Genomic DNA, 19,180 nt, shown 5'->3' with positions numbered 1-19,180 from the left:
ATATCACCGGCTTTCCCAGCTGGCAGGATGTCTAACAAAACGAGTGTGGTGAGTGTTGGGGTCGCTCAGTTTCTGCAGGTGGATTAATTCTCAGAGCTGTTCAGGGCTGCCGGTCTGAAGAGTTAAATCCGTTTTTTTTCCCTTTAAAACACTGGCAGCCAATAGGGAGGGAGGGAAAGCGAGAGAGAGAGAGAGAGAGACAAAGTGAGAGAGAGATACAGAGGGAGCGATTGGGGGGGTACTGAGGGAAAATGTCCTTGCCGCTGCATTAGACTCGGAACGGCAGTGCAGGAAAGGACGAGCAAGGCTAAAACAGAGGAATACAAAGGAGAAAGAAGACAAGAGAAGAAGAGGAGAAGATACGCATCTTCAGGACAGCAGCTGTGGACCCCCCTCCATCCATTCCACTCCTTTCTCCTTCACCACCTTCTGAAAATCCCCTTCCTGCCCCCTCTCTCACCCCTCACCCCCTTTCCAGCCCCTCCACTCCCCCTCCTGCTTATTCTTTTACCACCTCCACCTCCCCCCCCCCCCCCGCCAGCCAGTGTTGTTGTCAACATGGAGACCGGCAGTCCGCGTAAGATCCAGTTCACGGTGCCTTTGCTGGACACCCACCTGGATCCTGAAGCAGCTGAGCAGGTGAGCGGAGAGCAGCCAGGAAGTTGGTGGGGGGGGGGGGGGGGTTACTGCATGGCTTGGGAGTAGAATAGAGTATTCAGCTACTTTAGCTAATGAAGAGAGACACTGCTCCGTCGCCTCGTGTGTCTCTGCACTGCGCGCTCATTGTTCCAGTGGCACCGCGGCTGCAGTGCTGCCGTTTACGCAGTGGTACGCGACACGCAGGTTGTTACCATGGCCGATGCACCTGCGTTTGTGGACTCATACATCTAGAGGATAAAAATGACACACGGCAGACGCAAGCAAACGTCCCAGACGCAAGAGCCGAGCCTCCGCTTCTCAGCCTCCGTGCGCCGTGAATCGGAGGCGTCATCGCTGGTGGGAGACCGCGTGCGGAGGGCCGGGCAGGCGTACGGGCTGCGCACATGCTCACGCGGACACAATACCGGGGAGACGGCCCCCAGGGGACGGGGCACGGGTTGGGGGGGGGGGGGGGGAACGTGGTGGTCCGTGACAGGGGGGCCAGATGCTGTTACTGTTATGCAGGCAGAATACGAGGGACATGGAGTCTGTGGGGAGGCGGAGGGTCAGCGTGGGGTGTGAATCCTTTAAAGTCTTACATGGGCAAAAAAATATGGACAGGCAAACTGGGACTGATAAATATAGATGTTGCAGGGTTCAGCATTTTGTGTGCGTATGGCCTGCTGAAGTTATTTTAGGCATGCAGTGCATCAATTTTAATCGCATAAAATACATCTGCGGTAAATGAAACAGAGAGGACGTGTGTTGGAGACACGGTTTTAATGTTTTCGGTACCTGATTTTTGTGGAATAAGGGAGGGATTCTGAGCTGTTAACCACTGGGTCTCCTTTGCTTCTTACTGTGGATTGATTTAGGGAAAATGCGGCTGTATTTGGGTTTCTTTCCCCAGAGAGAGTTTATGAGGAATTTAAAGACCATGAAATTAACACTGGAGATTAATTAGTGAATTATTTTCAGCTGAGCTAAACAAATGGTTTTTCCCTGCTTCTGCTCCCCCTCCTCCAATAAACGGAATCTAGGAGCGTCGTGTCTCGTTGTCAAGCGGTTCGCCTAATTTGACTTCAAAAAGATATTATTCTACGAGAGAGAAGGATGACGAGAGACAGGGAGACAGACGGGTGGAGATGACAAAAAGGTTGAGGCTGAAAACAGATTATTTTCAAGATGAGATGATAGTAAGTAATGGGAAAGCCAAATGTCTCAACCAGGCAGATCCTAATTTTGATAACGGTCACCTTCTCGGGGATGGAAACGGCAACCTGTTACAAGAGACCCTCCTGTGTTTTTCTGCTCGAGTCTCCACGACGGCTGGCTATTCTTACTTCAGTCGCCCCACATCCCTCACCTTAGCTACAGCCATAAAGAGGACGAATCTTTGGTGCTGGTGAGCAAAGTAGGACGCGGAGCAGGTCAGCCGCCCGAGGCGGTCACTGCACTGGTTAGCTGTCACATTTAGACTGAGGGCCAACTTTACAGAGGCACACGCGGTGGAAGCGGTTTGATGTAGGACGGGAGGTACAGCCACGTAGGCAGTAAAAGAAGGAGTGTGTTTGAACCGGCAGCAAGAGGTAGCAGTTCGGCGAGGTACGTTCTTCCCACGTGTGCGCGGGCGGCTGTGCGTGACGTTATGAGTGAGGAATCAGAGCCTGGATTGTCTCTGACGGAAAAAGAAACCCCCCACTGAGCCCTCTGACATCTCTTAGGCATGTAGGGCAGACTGCGAATCATCAAATAAAAATGGTACTTGGAGGAAACAGTCGGGGGAGAGACGGTTAAGGGACTATAGGAACGGATCTTCTGGAGAGCTATAGAAATCCCAATTGGTCCCTGAATCATTAAACATTTATCTTGTTCATGGTTGTGGCAGGTTGGGGGTGATAGGGTCCCACCCCAATCAGCACAGGATAAAAAGCAACAGGATAGCAGTCGCTCACAGGGCACATACACGCATTCACAGCAATTTAGAGGCACCAGTTATGCTAACTGGTTGTCGTTAGACTAAAGGAGGAAACCCATATGATGGGGAGGAAATGCAAACTCACAGACACAGAGCGGAAGGAGTATTCAAACTCCATTCTTGAATCAGCAGCGCTATCCACTGAGCCACCCTTGAAAACCAAATTGCATTACTATTTATCTCCAGTGTCCATTTTTATAACAGTACGTACATAACCATCACCTTATCAGCTGAGTATAATGTGCACTTCACAGAGGGCCGCTGACACCTGAAGAGGAGGAAGGGTATATCAGTACTCCCACCCCACCCCCACGGAGTATCACTATGGAGACGTGCGCTTCCCAACCGCACACGGCTCCCGGGTAATGAAAAGGATCTGCGATGCTGTCTGTCACGGCCTCCTGAGTGTGCCTCGCCTTGTTCTGAAATGCCACTGATGTCCCCATCAGAAAACGTGGTGGGGTGGGCGGCGACGAGGGGGGGGGGGATAACAGTCAACGTCCCCCCGACTTCTCTGACGCACCCCCTTTGTTACACGGCGGATTTTTTTCACCAGAAACACCATACAAAGAAGCGCTTTGCCCAGAAATATATATATATATATAAAAAAAACATACTCTCCTGTTTAGTGACTTAAAAAAATATTTTTTTTTCGCATGCATATTTTATATGTTTCCATGGAAAAGTGTTCCGATGCCTGAAGGCCTAGGAACTGCTACACTTGAGGGGAAAAAAAGCATTTCTGTTCACAGAGCAGCATAAAATAACACATTAAATGGCATCAGTAAACATAACGAGATGAAATATGTGTATGAAGACCTGCCCTCATATGAATATTCATGAGCACACAACAGCCGAACAGCAGTCTGGCCAGGGTTCAGCACCAGCCAGTGACAATCACTGGTTTGGCTGCTGGTGGCGGCCTCCCGCTCTGGGGGGACTCAGCTTCCAGCAGATCATCCCATCTCCCCGCCGCAGGGCTTCGGAAATGGAAAGCTGTCTGCAACTGTACCTACATCAGACTGTGCCTCTCAGATTAAACACATAAGGCTCAGGGTTTCTCTGTCACCTGCATGTGGGGAGTCAACTGCTTTATACATACATTCCCATACGGTAGTTGAACCTGGGCTACCAGGGTGAGAAACCATGAATCCTAACCATTGAAGCATAAAGGGCAACATTTTCGATCGTTTCCTGGATTCGTACAAACCACTGAAGTAATACCCGAGTGCTGCTAAGTTCTATGCCATTTTTATCCCTGCGTTCTTTTTGACAGGAATCTTTCTGGTCAGAAACTTCAACCAGAAAAATAAATCACCGTGCACACATGAGAATAGAGCTTAAAATAGTCTCTGAAAAAGTACTGCAAGATTCATGCAATCGGCAAAGTGGGTGTCCGACTTACGCATGAGGCTGGAGGTGCCATGAGTTCTGGAGGCGAAACGGAGAAGCTCCATAAATGGAGAAGATCGAAGCAACAAAGTTTAATAAAAAAAAAAAAAAAATGATTTCATGGACAAAAAAACAGCATCCCACATATCGCAGGGTGTCCACTGACGCGTCGAATGTCTGGTTAGAATCTTGCTCAACATCGGACTGGGCATGTTGGGGTCCAATCAAACAGCTACCTCTACGCCAAAGGGAGCAGCTGGAACGTGCCGTAAAAAAACCTGCAGTCACCCCGACTGACGGGATGGCGATTTCACAGCTTTTACGTTTACATTTAATTATTTGGCAGATGCTTTCGTCCAAATGAGTTGGATGATACGCCGCAAGCATCTTTTTAACTTTTTAAAAAGATTACCGAAGGTTGTGAGCTCACCCATTTAATCGCTCGTTTAAGTGCCATCGGTTAAGCAAGTAGCAAATGGCAATTGACACACAATTAACATACCTGTACTGATCAGCTAGCTGATCAACTGTGGATCAGTGGTGACTGTGTTGTACTGTGCAGAGCTCTTACTACGATGACTAATGATGAGCATTATTTCTCATTGACTTATTGTATTGTTTTGTCTATACTGCATTTGTTCCCGCAGTCTTTACATTGACATGCACTACTGCACTTCTGATAAATTTATCGAAAACACATCCACATCGTGGGCAGATTCAACAACAGAATTGTATGTCACCATTGTTTTGTCTTGCATTGAGTGTTTATGTATCTGCTGTGTGATATGAGAGCCACTAAAAACCGGAGCCAAATTCCCCTTATGCGTGTACATATTTAGACAAATAAACCAGATTCTGATTCTAATTAAATGGATGCGGGATGCATGCATGATTGGCGTGTCTGTGGCTGCTGGCGTCACAGGGATTCTGTTCCTGATTCAAATCGTGCGTTCAGTTACGACGCCGTTGGTAGTTGTGGGAGTAATGGAAGGTGGTGATGCTTCCCCGGGGATTTGCACGGGTTTCAGAAACAACAGCGTGAGCCTTTGAATGTTATCAGGGGACAAATCTCGCACAAAGCGTCCCGCTGGCTCTCCAGATGTGCACAGACTCAAAGTCCCTCGCAGTTCCACAAACTACCCGGGACTTTACTTAAATACTAGCTTGTAGGCCACTTGCTTTTTCCTTTTCGTACTACAGGAATCAGAATTCGGATTGGTGCGTTCGCCCGGCGCGTAAGAGGCAAAAGATCGTCTTCGTTGCTTAAACGGCATAGTGAATATTAAAAGGTGGAACACCGAAGAGGAGCTTCAGTTGTGGGATCTTTGGGAAAGGCAGGGGCTCACGCTTGCTCGTAACAATTTGATTGGCAAGCCGAGCCTGAGAAGCCCGGAATGTTCACTAAGGCTTCCAAAACACATCCATGCCCATGAATGCTAATGCTACAAGGTGTGATTGGAAGCCAGGTTGAAGCTGTCGTCTGGACAGGCTAGAGAAGCCTTGGCTTGGCTCTTCACCATCTCCCTGCTCTGCATTTTAACTTGTACATTCTGTAGTTTGGACACATTCAGACACAAACACATTTGTACTCATGTCCCTGCTGGAGGTTCTCGCTGATTCACATGCTAATCCCACTGACCACTCTAAAGTCCAAACCAACAGGGTGAAAATGAGCAATGACGTTTTGGTCCATTAAGATAAACAATCTGGGGGGGATAAATAAGTAAATAATAATAAAAGCATCTTTCAGATTTTTGTTTTGTTGTCTTAGTGATCACATGATCATTCAAATGATTGATTAAGTGACAGAGACATATAGCTTATTGAAATTTTGGAAGATATTCTCCCCAAAAAAATGTCACCTCCTTCTATAAATTTTCTCGAGTCTCTGCCAACGGTAAACAGTGCATATGAGAAACACGTACACACCTGAATAAGGCCAATATCAGCTGAACAAATGAGAATGCATTCGCCGTTTCCATCTCTCTACTGCTCTGTCGCTGAAGAAAAAAAAAAACACTGTTCACTCCCATTGTTAGTCTCATTGAGCTAAATGGTAAAAATCCCTTCTACAGAACTATGCAATTAGCACCTTCAGTGTTGCATTTTGAAATTACTGCTTGGAGCCTCCCATTTTAGAAGGTCTGACTGTGGATTCAATGATATTTTCCAGTTTCACTCTGTACTAGCAAATACAGCTGAGGATTAAAATCCATTTTCCGTTACTGTAAAATACTGCAGTGTTAGCTAAAGGTGTTTCAGACAGCATGTAAGACAGGGGTGTCATAAAGGGGGGGGGAGCAGGATGATTTCATGGGCCCCGAGCAATAGGGGCCCTAAAAAATTTGGAACATAACTGAATTGGTCTGGGTTGGGGGCGAAATATGATGGGCTTTCATGGGCCCCAAAATGTCTAGCTCCACCCCTGCACAGTGACTTACACTTTCCAGGGTAATATGTAACTTGGCATAAGATGGGAAAACCATACAAAGTGCAATTCTCTTTAGATGAAATCAGCTGCTCAGACAACTAAACAGAATAATGAGGCTACTGTTTTCATTAACCTGGGGGAGGAGGGGGAGGGGCCATTCCACAGCTCAGGGGATATTGGTCATGCTGATCTGTCTTACACCTAAAACTTTCACTCTTCCTTGTCCTTCATTTTCTATTCAATTCAATTCAATTCAATTCAGGTCAATTCAGTTCAATTCAATTCAGTTCAATTCAATTCAATTCAATTCAGTTCAATTCGATTCGATTCAGTTCAGTTCAGTTCAGTTCAGTTCAATTCAATTCAATTCAATTCAATTATTTTTTTGTATAACACCTTCCACAAGAGTCGCCCCAAGGTGCTTTACACAGATGTGTTGTGATACATCACAGCATCATTAAGACAGAATACAAACACAGGGAAAAGGGAAGACAAAGAAATGTCATAAGGGTAGTCAGATGACAATAGAGGACAGGAACCAAAAACTCCCAAATAGGGAGAAAAAAGACATCAGAGGGTCCAAGGTGAACTGCTTGCACAACATTATTGAAAAAGAGAGTCTGGGCTTGCTTGCTAAACGAAAGGTGCAAACTGGTCAACATCAAAGCCCATAAATTAGTCAATTCTCCATGCCAGTCTATGTAAAGTGGCAGTTCGAAGTCTGCACCCACAGTGTTTATGTTGTAGTATTAAAATGGTTCTGATGATTAAATTATTCTGCTCTCCAGTGGTTGAGGTCACTCAGCTGAAATCGGCTTCCAGCTTTCACAGTCTTGTATAACTGTTTCATTCATTCAACGTGCAAATAGAAAAAATGTGTTAAATCTCTATATAATGCAAATACGTATGACTGAAGCGCTCTTCACTTACCAAAATTGTACATGATAAGAAAATTGCATTAACAAAGCATGAATGAATTCCCAGCCATTGTTATTCCCTCTTTCATGCCATAAAATATATTGATTGTGCTGTTAATGCTGTTACCGTGAAAATCACAAAAAATAACTAAAGACTGCTATATTATTCCATACTTTCTGCCTCCTGTGGGGCGCGCTGGATGTGGAGAAAGGTGACAGGATCGATCAAAACAATAGTACACGTATGTACATACGTACAACTAAATTTCCCACGTTTTAATAATGAAATTCTTACTTACTGCTCTGCATTAATGCTCGCTCTGACGCCTCGAGGCAGAAAAGTAATCAGGGATCGTGTCGCTCATTCTAACTGGGGAATTAGCACGAGGCTGTGAGCAGAGACACGCATGGCGCGCTCGCGATGCTCCTCGCACCCCTCCTCGCCTTTGTTACTGTACACCTTGAGCTGTAATTCCGCAATGTGTTCGCTTCAATGCCCCTTATTGCTTTGCTGATGGACACATGTATCTGTTTAAAATGAGTAAAGTTAGATTAATATTTTTTCCAGGTATAATTTCTAAAACAGGGCAGACCTTGGCTCGCCCACCGCCTCCGATTCTCCAGGCGTCCGCCTCGGGGAGTCACGCTTTTGGACTGCGGACTGTCGTGGGCGCGGCAGCTTGTGTTCCTACTACATTTGGCTGTGGATGCGGACGGCCTCGGTCGGTGCATGCATACAGCAGTGATACTCCCCCCCAAACCAGGACAGGGCAGATGTATTGCAACAATCACAAATACAAGGAGCGTAGCAAAATGGGTAAACTTTTATCAACAGTTTTAAAATTATTAGTCAAGGCTTGGGCGGTATTACGGTAATAAGGCATTTTGATCCCCCCGCTCGTCGAATTTCATCACCAGTATTTCAAAATTCCGGAATAGTGCTGCTTTTAACAACACCGTGTACCGATCCAAAACCAGTGTTTAATTAATAAGCTGTAGGCTTCCGTTGTGTATATATATACAGTATAAACTGGAGCACTGCAATAGAGGCAAATGGGGGTTGTGGGGGGAAACCAGGATCTTCTATTCAGTCTTTAACAGAACTAACATAGGTGCCCAACGAGCAACAAATCGCCTATGACAGGGAAACACGGGGAAGTCAGACCCCAAACAGTCAAGTTCACACATGGTGGTTCATTTATACAAGCCTTGCGAGGATCACACAAGATACAGGCAAACCGACACGGCACAATCGGGAAATACATTCACGGGCAACAACAGTACAACAAGGGCTCCTTACAGTACACAGACAGGGACTATTTACAATTGCCCACAAGCATGCTGGGATATGCTAATGCTCTCCGGCGCTACAGAATAGTAGAACCTTGGAACTGATGATGATTAATATTATATAAATTATTTTATGTTTAATATGAGCCATTAAAACATATATTCTTAAGAAGACTGAAGATTTGGTTGTGAATATACCCCATGTTTAAAATCCCTTGGACAGTAATAGTTTGTTCATCAGTTGACCCTGCTTGTTCAACAGTCGAGCATATTTATTCACAGTCTATCTTGCAACTTTTGCAGTTCTTATTGTATACTGTTTGTGCTAATTCTTTAACATATTGCTGACTTGATGGTGCAAGTGTGGTTCACTACATACTGATGTGCAGAACGCTGTACTGCATAAGCCAGGGGTCTCAACCTCCAGTCCTGGGGGGCCAGAGTCCTGCACAGATTTTAGTTTACTCTAACACACCAGATTGAACTCCATGTGCTAATTACCATACAGCTCTTGAGCTGAATCATTTATAGTGGAATGGGGAAAGAACTAAGCTACACAGGGCTCCGGCCCCCCAGGACTGGAGTTTGAGTTCCCTGGCATAAGCAGTTGGGAGGTGAGTGGATGGATGATGATAAGCTGTATTGCATGAAAAGCTGATCGCTCCCCCTTTCCCCATGCAGATCAGGAGACGAAGGCCTACACCTGCCACCCTGGTAGCATCCAGTGACCAATCTTCCCCAGGTATTACCTCTTTGCCACAGTTCTGTTGAAGTCCAGTGAATTTAGTATTAAATTGGTTATTTACAGTGCAGAGCATTCATACCAACATGCAAAGGTACTCTTTTGCTCCTCTCCCTATTTGTCTGCTCTGGCCATCTAGGGCCACTTAGACCGACGTCTTGGCTCATGGGAGTTTTACTTGCACAAAAATGTTCTGAGGGCAGACCTAAAAATGTTTGGCTGAGAGAGATAACCAATCAGATTGTAGATGAGGTAGGACGAAGCAACTAGAGGAGGCGGAACCAACCAATCAGATGTCTTGGTCCTGCCTCCTCTAGTTGCTTAGGCCCACCTCCTCTACAATCTGATTGGTTATCTCTCTGAACCAATCATTTTTATTTCTGTTCTCAGAACATTTTTGTGTAAGTAAAATGACTTCTTACATACGTTAGACTGACTTCTCTGTTGGAGCTAAACACAAACCTTGTAATGGAATGAAAAAAATACATAATCAGAAAGTGGTCCAGGAGTAAAAATCTGCATTATATGGAGATTTAGCACTTTTCCTATTTTTACATTTGCGTGTTACAAGAATCAAACAGTGATGCGTGAAATGACCGTGGTAAAACGGGAAGCAGACAATGGAATCACAGAGCACTTTCGTCCGTATTCATCAGGGCAGCACCTCGAATTAACCATCAGAAGCCTCTTAATACTGAAACACAAACACTCTTTCATCAGGAACACCCATAACACTTTAAGGGTTTTAACGATTTGAATAGCTCCTGCTTGAAAACTGAAGGATTAGGAGATGAGGTTGAAATAATCAAAAAAAGACAGATTGATAGAAAAATGGAACTACTCTTAAGGCATGAACTTGCTCCCTTCAAGTTCAGCCAACACAGTAGTTTGATTCGCTGGTTATTAGTCAGTTTAGATGCCTTAGGTGGTTCTCATATCCATCAAGAGCACATCTTATAGCTCTTATAGCTTCTCCCCTTTTCTTTAATAAAACTTCTAATTACGTTAGCAAAGAAATTGACTTTTGAAAAACCAGCACACCAAGCGTTTCTAATGGACTGGTTTGGCCATTAACTGGTACCTTTCTTTGTACTCGTGTGAACCACTTGCCGAATGACAAATAAAAATCCTTGATCATTGACCAGCAAACAAATCAAGGTTGGTGGCAAGGTGATCCCGGCTTAAGCACGGAGGTAAAACAGCAAAGCAGATTCAGACAGTACATTTCAATGTTTCACCCGACCTCAGCACACCAGTTTGTTTTCTTTTCTCCATGGTGGGTCTCCTTTGGTCCTCCTGAGCGTTTTTATCAAGGAGGGCTGTTCAGCATCTTTTAACGCCAGAGGACAATAGATCCGCAGATGCCGCCACTAACCGCGTTTCTGCTCTTCCAGTTCATCCTTCCCTTTTCCCCGCAGTCCCCCATCTTCCAAATGATGGAGTCTCTTAAGACTTGATGATTAGAATGATGAGTCATTAAGGAGTGAAACTGCCGCCCCCTCTTTCCATTTTACCATTTTTGGCTGTGCTCTGTTTTTTTTTTTTTTTTTGTAAATAAGCTAAAGTATCAGCCACAAGTACCCAACGAGGACAGCTGGATATTTATAGCGACTTACCTTCCGGAGTGTGGCTTAGATATAGATTTTATTTAAATCGTGAGGAATTGGTGTGAGGAAATAGAGAGTGTGGAAAAAAAAACAGAAAGGATTACAAATGTTGCGTAATGTTTTAATTATAGTGAATCTTAGAAAGTGATGGGAGGAATTAAATTTAGAAAATGAACCATTAATTCCTGTCCCAACAAAGATGGTAAAAAAAAAAGAAGCAAAAATGTGTTTGTTACGAGTATGTGACAATCTGATTCTTCATCAGCGATGTTCATGCAGGGTAACAAATCCGCAGTTACCATCAGTCTGGAATTATTATTATTCATTGTAATAAGATCAGAGAAAGATAGAGAGAAATACAGATATGGGGGAGACTTGGGAAAGACAGCAAAAAATGGAGCCAGATTATTTAATAGCGAGGAAGGAGAGGACCAAGTATATGCTGGATGGGGCATGAAAAGGAGAGAAGAGGATGGGTGGAGTGGGATAAGAGTCAGGAGGAGGAGTGCTGGGACTCTGCATGCAGCTTCCAGCCTGGCCCGTGTGTTTTTATCTGAGCTCCCTTGCTGCCAGACTGAGGTTCACTCTCAGTTGCGCTTGCTCTCCACCCCTCTCTGTCTGACGCATGTCACACCGAGCTCCCCGAACAAACCATCCATTTGGGTGGCATTTCTTGACGCCAAAAATGCTCCATTTCTTGGCTGTGACAGTCAAGGTACGGCGGGTCCAGCCAACGGGTGATACTTCAGTTTCACTCGGGGGGGGGCCTACAATTCCCTCCCGCCACTGATGATGGAGGCACAGCCGTTGAGCTGGCAGCACCATCGTTCACCGCTCTGGAGGGAGATCATCTATTGTGGCCATTATCCCCAAATACGGTGGCTGGAAAGAAACATAGAGTCCACAGCAAACCACACTCGTCCTGTTATCTGCAGGAAAGGTGCCAGACTGAATGCAACCAATTATAGTATGTGTCAAACATAAGTGCCGATATTAATGAGCTCTATATAATATATTATGCTGTATATGGGCTGTTCAATTGAATTTATAGGGATAATTACAGAAATATTTCAAAATGTCAGCATCTTATTTTTTAGACATTAATGTTCTCGTAACAATTTCTTGTTGTTTTCGAAATCATCACATTATTACATCATCCAAAGCCGAAGACATCTAGAGCAGCGTTACGTAAATACAAAATTGCACCAGGATGGTGGATGCTTAAGTGCAAACATAAACAGCTATTATAACTGCAGTAATCCCAATTTCTGTTTCCATTTTTTGTTTTCCAAATGGATTAACGTGCTAATGCGTGATATGTGATGTCGCAAAGGATGATGGGAGTACATGCCCGGAAATGGATGGTAAAGAAATGAATCACAAAGAAATTAGGTGGGAGGAACGTGGGTGGACATTATTTGCAGATGCACGCCGATCGGATTTGCTACACGACAGCCGCACTCGAGTTTGGCAACAGCTCCACATTGACTGGGATGAACTCTTGGGTTGTACTTCTGGGATTCATTAGAGTAACTAAGCGCTGAGAACATCAGTTTGCCAGAACCAATATGGAAGGCAGAAAACACATCTAAGAATTACTCCCCGGTTGCCTTTAAGATCTCCAGACTGCAAAGATTAAAGATTTAGAAACATAAATAAACAAAACTTGGATGTTCTCCATGTGGAGTGACAGGGTCCAGTGAAATTCTGTTCGCTTGCCTTAAAATGACGGGGGTGCACGTTTTGTCAGATCAGTTAAAAGCAGATTCAGTTCCTCCTCCTACCTTCCAGCAATTACAGTAGAGGTTGACAGTGAGCCTGGGGTTTTTCCCAGGAAACGTATGGCTCTAGCCGGGGAACACCCGCATTTGACGCCAGTCCAGCACAGGGCTCACACACAAACAACCAGACACATGATCACACACTATCTGCAGTTTTAAAGAAGCCAGTTCACCTAAACAAATGTTTTTGTACTGTTAGGAAGCCTGCAAAAGCTAAAACCATAATTTTCTACAAGACCTTCCGAACTAAATAAAAGAAATGAAATAATATCCTCTACTAGGATCAGACACAAAGAGAGCTGATTCAGCTTAATAGACCCAGATATCTTCTCTTTTCATCTGTGGCTTTTGTTGTAGATTAAAGATGGAAAAAAACACCCTGGCATGTAATACATATTTAGTTGTTTTTATATACACGCAGTTTTCCTGGTGTCTCGGGATGAGTAGTTGCCAGGCAACTAGGCGGTGTCCTAGAAAAAAGTTGAAAGGCCCTGAGATAGGCATGTGTTAAGCTAGCTCAAAACTTGGTTGAATCTGCTTGTTGTGGTGGATAATTTCTCTACTTTGCCTTCGGAATGTTGTCGCATTTTATTTAGTTTGTGCTCGTATGTGATATTTTATCTACGCCTGCTGCTTCAGCTGCTGACAGCAGGTTCCGGAGTAGCACTAAAGCGTGCTGGTCAGCACTTCACCTTGCTTTGCTGTGCAGTACATTTGCTTGCCTACTCTCCGATTTGGAGCTGTGCATGTTCTTATAAATAAAATACACAGACCCTGCAGCCAATTTTAATTGCCATGCTAATTTTTTTATTGCTGTTGCAGATACGACCCAGAAAACTGCGCAAAGACTACAAAATAAGCTGTGAACCTCTTTATCACTAATGTTTGCGTTCCATATTGACTATAATTTGATGCTGTTTTACAGAAATTGATGAAGACCGACTTCCCAATCAGCTGTACAAGGTGATATCCCGCACTCATCTTCTAACTGCTTAGCTATTAGCCATTAGCTGATCTGTGCAGGTATTAGCCAGGGAGAAGAAGGTGACCCTTTATCTACAGAGTTCTATTTCGCAAACATTAAATTGCTCATATGCAGTGAAACACACTCCCGTTTTCCCCACACAGATTAATCACAATAGGAATCGAATGTCCTTTCCGGCTGCACTGTGGTACATAATGCATGTGTTGACGTGTCCAGAACCTCATTTTGAGGCTTTCTGTGGAGCTGCCTAATATCTGGCCTGTTTCCCTAGGCAGCGCTGCTAAACTCCCCCCGGCAGAGACGGAAGGGGGCTCGCGGCACACCAACTATGAAAGGTAGCCTCCCGCCTGCCCCAGTGACAGGAATTCACGGTTGACTGGTCAGGTGCCAGGTCAGCTACTCCTCGATTGTGGCAGTCACTTGGCTCACTCTCCATGTACTGATGGGTGAAAGCCCCAGGCATCTGAATAGACTAGTAAAACAGCAAATGTGTCTATTTTCCAAAGTAGCTCCTAGCTACCCTGACAGCTACTGAGAACTGCTGACATAGACTAAGCATCATGTGACCAGTGTTAAACTGGAATTAATAAGGAGATTACAGGGAAAGGCATTTGAGCAAACTAGCTGTGCAGATGTCATTATTATGCTTCCAGTCTCCTTACTGTTGTGCCCCACTGTGCAGAGCTACAGTTCCTGGTGGAGCACCACCTATACCGTCAGCAGCACGGGGGGGCCGCTGGGGAAGAGTGCTCCTCCGAGAGCTGCCTGTCAGACCGGCCGAGCCCAGACAACGCGACGGCCGGGGACGAGCTCCCGGAGGACGAGGGAGGGTGGAACGCAGAAGACAAGGCCACTGCAGAGGCCTTCGAGAAGCTGCGCTGCCAAATGGAAGGTTAGGGTGTGCTGGGGGAGGGGGATGCACTTTCCAAACAATATGTCAGTGTAGGGGGGAATGGATGGCAGTACTTTATGCGTTTTTGGCAGCGTTTCAGCTCATGCCCGGGCGAGCAGTTCACGGAATGGGATTGGGGGGAAATCGATTCCTTACCAGGGTCATAGTGATGGAGGATCTGAAGGATGACTTAGCGTAATAGCATAGCGCAAACTCAAGCTCCTGTAATGCCTTGTGCAACGTCGTAGGATGCCGGGTGAGCAAATAGGATGGCGAGGAGTGGGAGAGTGGATTTGATTTTGCCATAGGAAGAGGGAAGGAAAGAGACTGCTGACCGCAATCTTGACCATTTTCCAACCCGCTTATCTTACTGGGTCGCGGGGGGGTCCGGAGCGTATCCAGGAAGCAATGGGCACGAGGCAGGGAACAACCCAGGATGGGGGGGCCAGCCCATCACAGGGCACACTCACACATGCACACCTACGGGCAATTCAGTAACTCCAATTAGCTTCAGCATGTCTTTGGACTGTGGGGGGAAACCGGAGTACCCGGAGGAAACCCCACGACGGCATGGGGACAACATGCAAACACACTCAAGAGAACGACTTCTCATTATTAACGAAGTGAAGTGTTTAGACAAAGATCGGAGGGATCAGTAGTTATGACCAGCATGGTGCCAGGTGCCAGATGTTGGGTTGTACTGCAAACGAGAGTAAGCCAGCCTTTCCCAGGATGAACTGTACTCCAGGGAAAAGACATTGCGTATCTGTTTTCCGTACGCTGATATTTTTACACTAGCTCAGAAATAGCTTCTACTTCCCTACCTTCCCTTTACTTTGTACAATGAATTAAAATTATACAAATCACACATATCTGTATTCAAGTGTGTGTTCATTTGGTTAAGTCATGACAAGTCTTGCTTCCTGCATGAGGGTTTCAAATTCTTTATGAATAAGTCTTCTGATTATTCAAAGTTAAATAGCAATTTTGGCTCACCTTGCCGAGCTCTGAAATGGATTCCAAGAAATATGACGTACGATTCCCAAAAATGCATGCATTGTACCTTTCGATGTGCCCTGAAAATATTGCATGCAATTATTGTTCAGCTCAGCCTTTCCTCTGCATTGTAACTGCGTTTGCCCTATTTATAGGAAAATGCATTCTAAGAAAAGGGCATTTTTCTCCACAATTGGTGTTGCTAGAGAACCTAATACAATAGTTCCGCAGACACAAAAAGTAATGACGTACAATCATTTGAGGACTCATGTCTTATGTATTGATTGGCGTAATTGCAGTAGCTCTGGTGGTACTTTAAGGCAGTGTTTCTGAACCCAGTCCTCAGGGCCCCCCAAGACAGTTCACATTTTTGCTCCCTCCCAGCTCCCGACACACCAGAACCAGGAATTCTGTGTTGTCGATTTTCTGGGGGTCCCCGAGGACTGGGTTGAGAAACACTGCTTTAAGGTTTAATGGTGGGTCATATACTGTACCGAGTGACATTTTTGTCCATGTCCTTTGAAGAATTTTCTAGAGAAAGCCTGTTAGAAGCATCTGGTGGCACTGAAGACCTCTTGAAGGAGGACATTCTCACTCCCGTAGCCAAGGAAACACCAGCACATCTTAAGCCAGCAGGTGAAATTTACCCGTCAGCTGGGAATAGCTCCTGTTTTAAAATGCTAGCAAAGAAATATGCTGTTATCAATGGAATCATACACACAGAAACAAATCATATCGAAAAAAAAAAAAAAATGTTTCTATAGAAATCAAACTGTCCTGTGAGATCGCAAATTGTATAACAAAACCAGCATAACACTCCAGTGCAGTTTTTCCCAAGCAGGTCCTCAGGGACTCCCAGGCAGTCCACATTTTTGCTCCACTCCCCACTGAACAATGCACATTTCTTGCTCCCTCCCAGGAGGACCGGGTTGGGAAACGCTGCTCTAGACCAAAAATACCATCCATGAAGAATTTGTATTTCCCCATCTATACTAAAAATCTGTGTGACTTGGATTTTGTATAATTTGCATAATGATTAGAACCAATTTCATGCACCCTATATCAGTGGGTTACAATGTTCCCCATAATTTCTTCAATATATACATTCCTGTCAGTCTTGTTAAATTAATCAACACTTCTGGCACCTACAGTATTTAATTGAATTTCTGGGTGTGAAACAGTTGAAGGCACTGAAGTCTTAGGAAACACTTCCCTCTCTGATTTCATATAACGTCTTTCAAAAGTTCCATTGAGAAGTAAGAGCCTCCTGCTGTTCAGCCCCTTCTGAGGAGAGCGCCCTAAAGTGAAGGGCGGAAGAAGCACTTCTTCCCGTCTCTTAAAAAAAAAAAACACTTCGCTCTTTTTGCACAGGCGAGATGAAAGTGAGTCCACTGGCAAAGGAGGACAAGAAGGACGCCCTGGAGGAAGAGATATAAAGTGGCCTTCGGCTCGGCCAGATGGAGAATGGTGGAAACGACGTCTTACCCACCGCATCAAATGAAAAGACACTAAAGCTCCCAACTTCTGTGACTTTATGGGCGAGAGGGACAGCAGCTTAACGATTTGGCCTTCACTCATTCATCTCATCTGTTGTTCCTCTGTTTTAAACAGCCTTTGTATTTTCCTTTTAATATTCACATTTTTTTTTCATTCCTTTATCTTATGCACAAACATCGCACAAAATGTTATAGTGGTAAAACTTTGATGAAAAACGAATGCCGTGCGGGAAGCGCACGGCTGTCTTGTTCCTGGGGGGTCTTCACGCAGACTGGGCGAGTTCTTTTTGACAGTGCGGGAGCGTAAGAACACAGCTTCCTGTGTTTAGCGCTCCTCTGTGAAACTGGAGAACTGAAATTTTATCAATTTATCCGTTTTGCTGTCGGCGCTTCATTGCTTTTTTTTTAACCTTCAACGACATTCCATTTCAAAGCAATATCACAGTATCTTGTGTTTTTGGTAATATTCTAGAACCAGGGGTAGAACATAGGAATTTTTGCTACTAGCCAACTGGCCTTCTTCGGTAAAAAAAAAATGTAGTCCAACATGCAATTTTTTACTAGCTAGCAGGCTTGTGTTCAGTTATTGTTCTCTTCCTTCATCTTAACGACTTGCCTTAGGTGAGCGGGTAAGTTTAATTTCCAACCCCGTCTTTAACATGCTGAACCAGTGAAAAAGATGGCGAGTTAATTTAATAAAACTTTCTTCTTAACGCTTAAATGAGTCTTAGTGAAATAGTCCAGGATAAGGCAAGGTAGTTAGGTTTACTTTTTTGCTCTTTGGGTGAGTTTTTTTAGGTTAGTTTTTGTTGTTCCGTGTGCAGTGAGGTTTACCCACAACCTTGCCGGAAAAAAAAACATGCCCCAGTTTCTTAAAACAGTTTCTCAGAGGTGCCGTGTGACCACATTTCAGATTGTAGACCGCTTGATGTAGGTTAGACCTGAATAGACAAAAGAGTGAAACCCTCTGATTGCTTTTAGATAGCCGAGTCACGTCATATATGTTAGCAGTGCTGCCGGTTAGCTTACACGCAAAGCAGCCTGAAAATGTGCGCGTAACAGTGGATCGACACTCACCATAGAACCTGTTTGTCACTTTTGTCCTAAGCAAGGGACTCTGTAAAACCGGAACCTGAATCCTGAGTAGAGGGACGATCGCTGGATCTGCCCTCTCTCTTCCTTTCACTCCTCCTCTCACTCCTCCTCACCGATATCCCCATCCCTCATTCCTTACCAGTGTCTTTTGGTCTTTTGAATACCCGTCCCCCCCATGCATGAGCATGTCGAGAAGGACTGTGTTTACCTGGCTGTAGCCCGGCGATACCGCACTGGTGGGAATGCCCCAACCCACTACAGCCATTGTGAAATAATTCCGTAACTGTACAGTGTTCTGTGAATGCACAGGTGAAAGTCGATACAGTAATGTTTGTAACAATACACTCTTTCAAATTTTACAATCTATGTCTTCTGTCCACTATGTATATATACTGTATGACATATACAGTGTATACATACACACAGATGAGTTTTGCTTGTGTCTTTTCATTCCTGGTGTTATAATTTAAAAAAAAAATGCTTCTGGTTTGGTTAGACTATGGTTGTATATACATCGTTTAATAATTAGGACACACTGCCCACGTTTATCTCATTTGCCTTATATGCATATAGCTGTCATATAGTTATATTACACAATATAAGGTAAACATGACTATAGGTTCACAGAGTTGGCTAAACAATTAAGATCATGATAGAAACATGGCACAGTTTAAAAAAAATGTACTGGAAACGACAATTATAGGTAACAATAGAGATTTTTATATTTTACTATTTTTGGCTCTGATGGTCAAGTGTAATGTAAGTCACTGAGCAGTGAACATAAGGCCATGTTATACGACAGCATTTCAGATCACTAGCTTTTGCAGCTATGTATTATTTTGGTATCTGACATGTGATAGAAATGTCTTCATTCGGCAGTGCAACTGTGCAACTCCTGCACCTGAGTGGTAGAACACTATGTACCGCGAGGGACAAGAA

At 44.5% G+C, this 19,180-nt stretch overlaps 1 protein-coding gene across 1 annotated transcript; it reads left to right on the top strand.

Moving 5' to 3' along the window:
• The first annotated feature begins 196 nt into the window (after positions 1-196).
• LOC125748188 (protein phosphatase 1 regulatory subunit 1A-like) lies at positions 197-18,603 on the top strand. Its single transcript, XM_049024097.1, has 7 exons — positions 197-639; positions 9,329-9,389; positions 13,703-13,740; positions 14,034-14,097; positions 14,445-14,654; positions 16,176-16,286; positions 17,022-18,603. The coding sequence occupies exons 1-7, from the start codon at positions 559-561 to the stop codon at positions 17,084-17,086; spliced, it is 630 nt and encodes a 209-aa protein (XP_048880054.1). The 5' UTR covers positions 197-558; the 3' UTR covers positions 17,087-18,603.
• Positions 18,604-19,180: the final 577 nt, after the last annotated feature.

This window comes from Brienomyrus brachyistius, chromosome 8 (genome assembly GCF_023856365.1).
Source record: "Brienomyrus brachyistius isolate T26 chromosome 8, BBRACH_0.4, whole genome shotgun sequence".
NCBI lineage: Eukaryota > Metazoa > Chordata > Actinopteri > Osteoglossiformes > Mormyridae > Brienomyrus > Brienomyrus brachyistius.
Note: the sequence above shows the minus strand (reverse complement) of the source record. Positions and strands in the feature narration are given on the sequence as shown.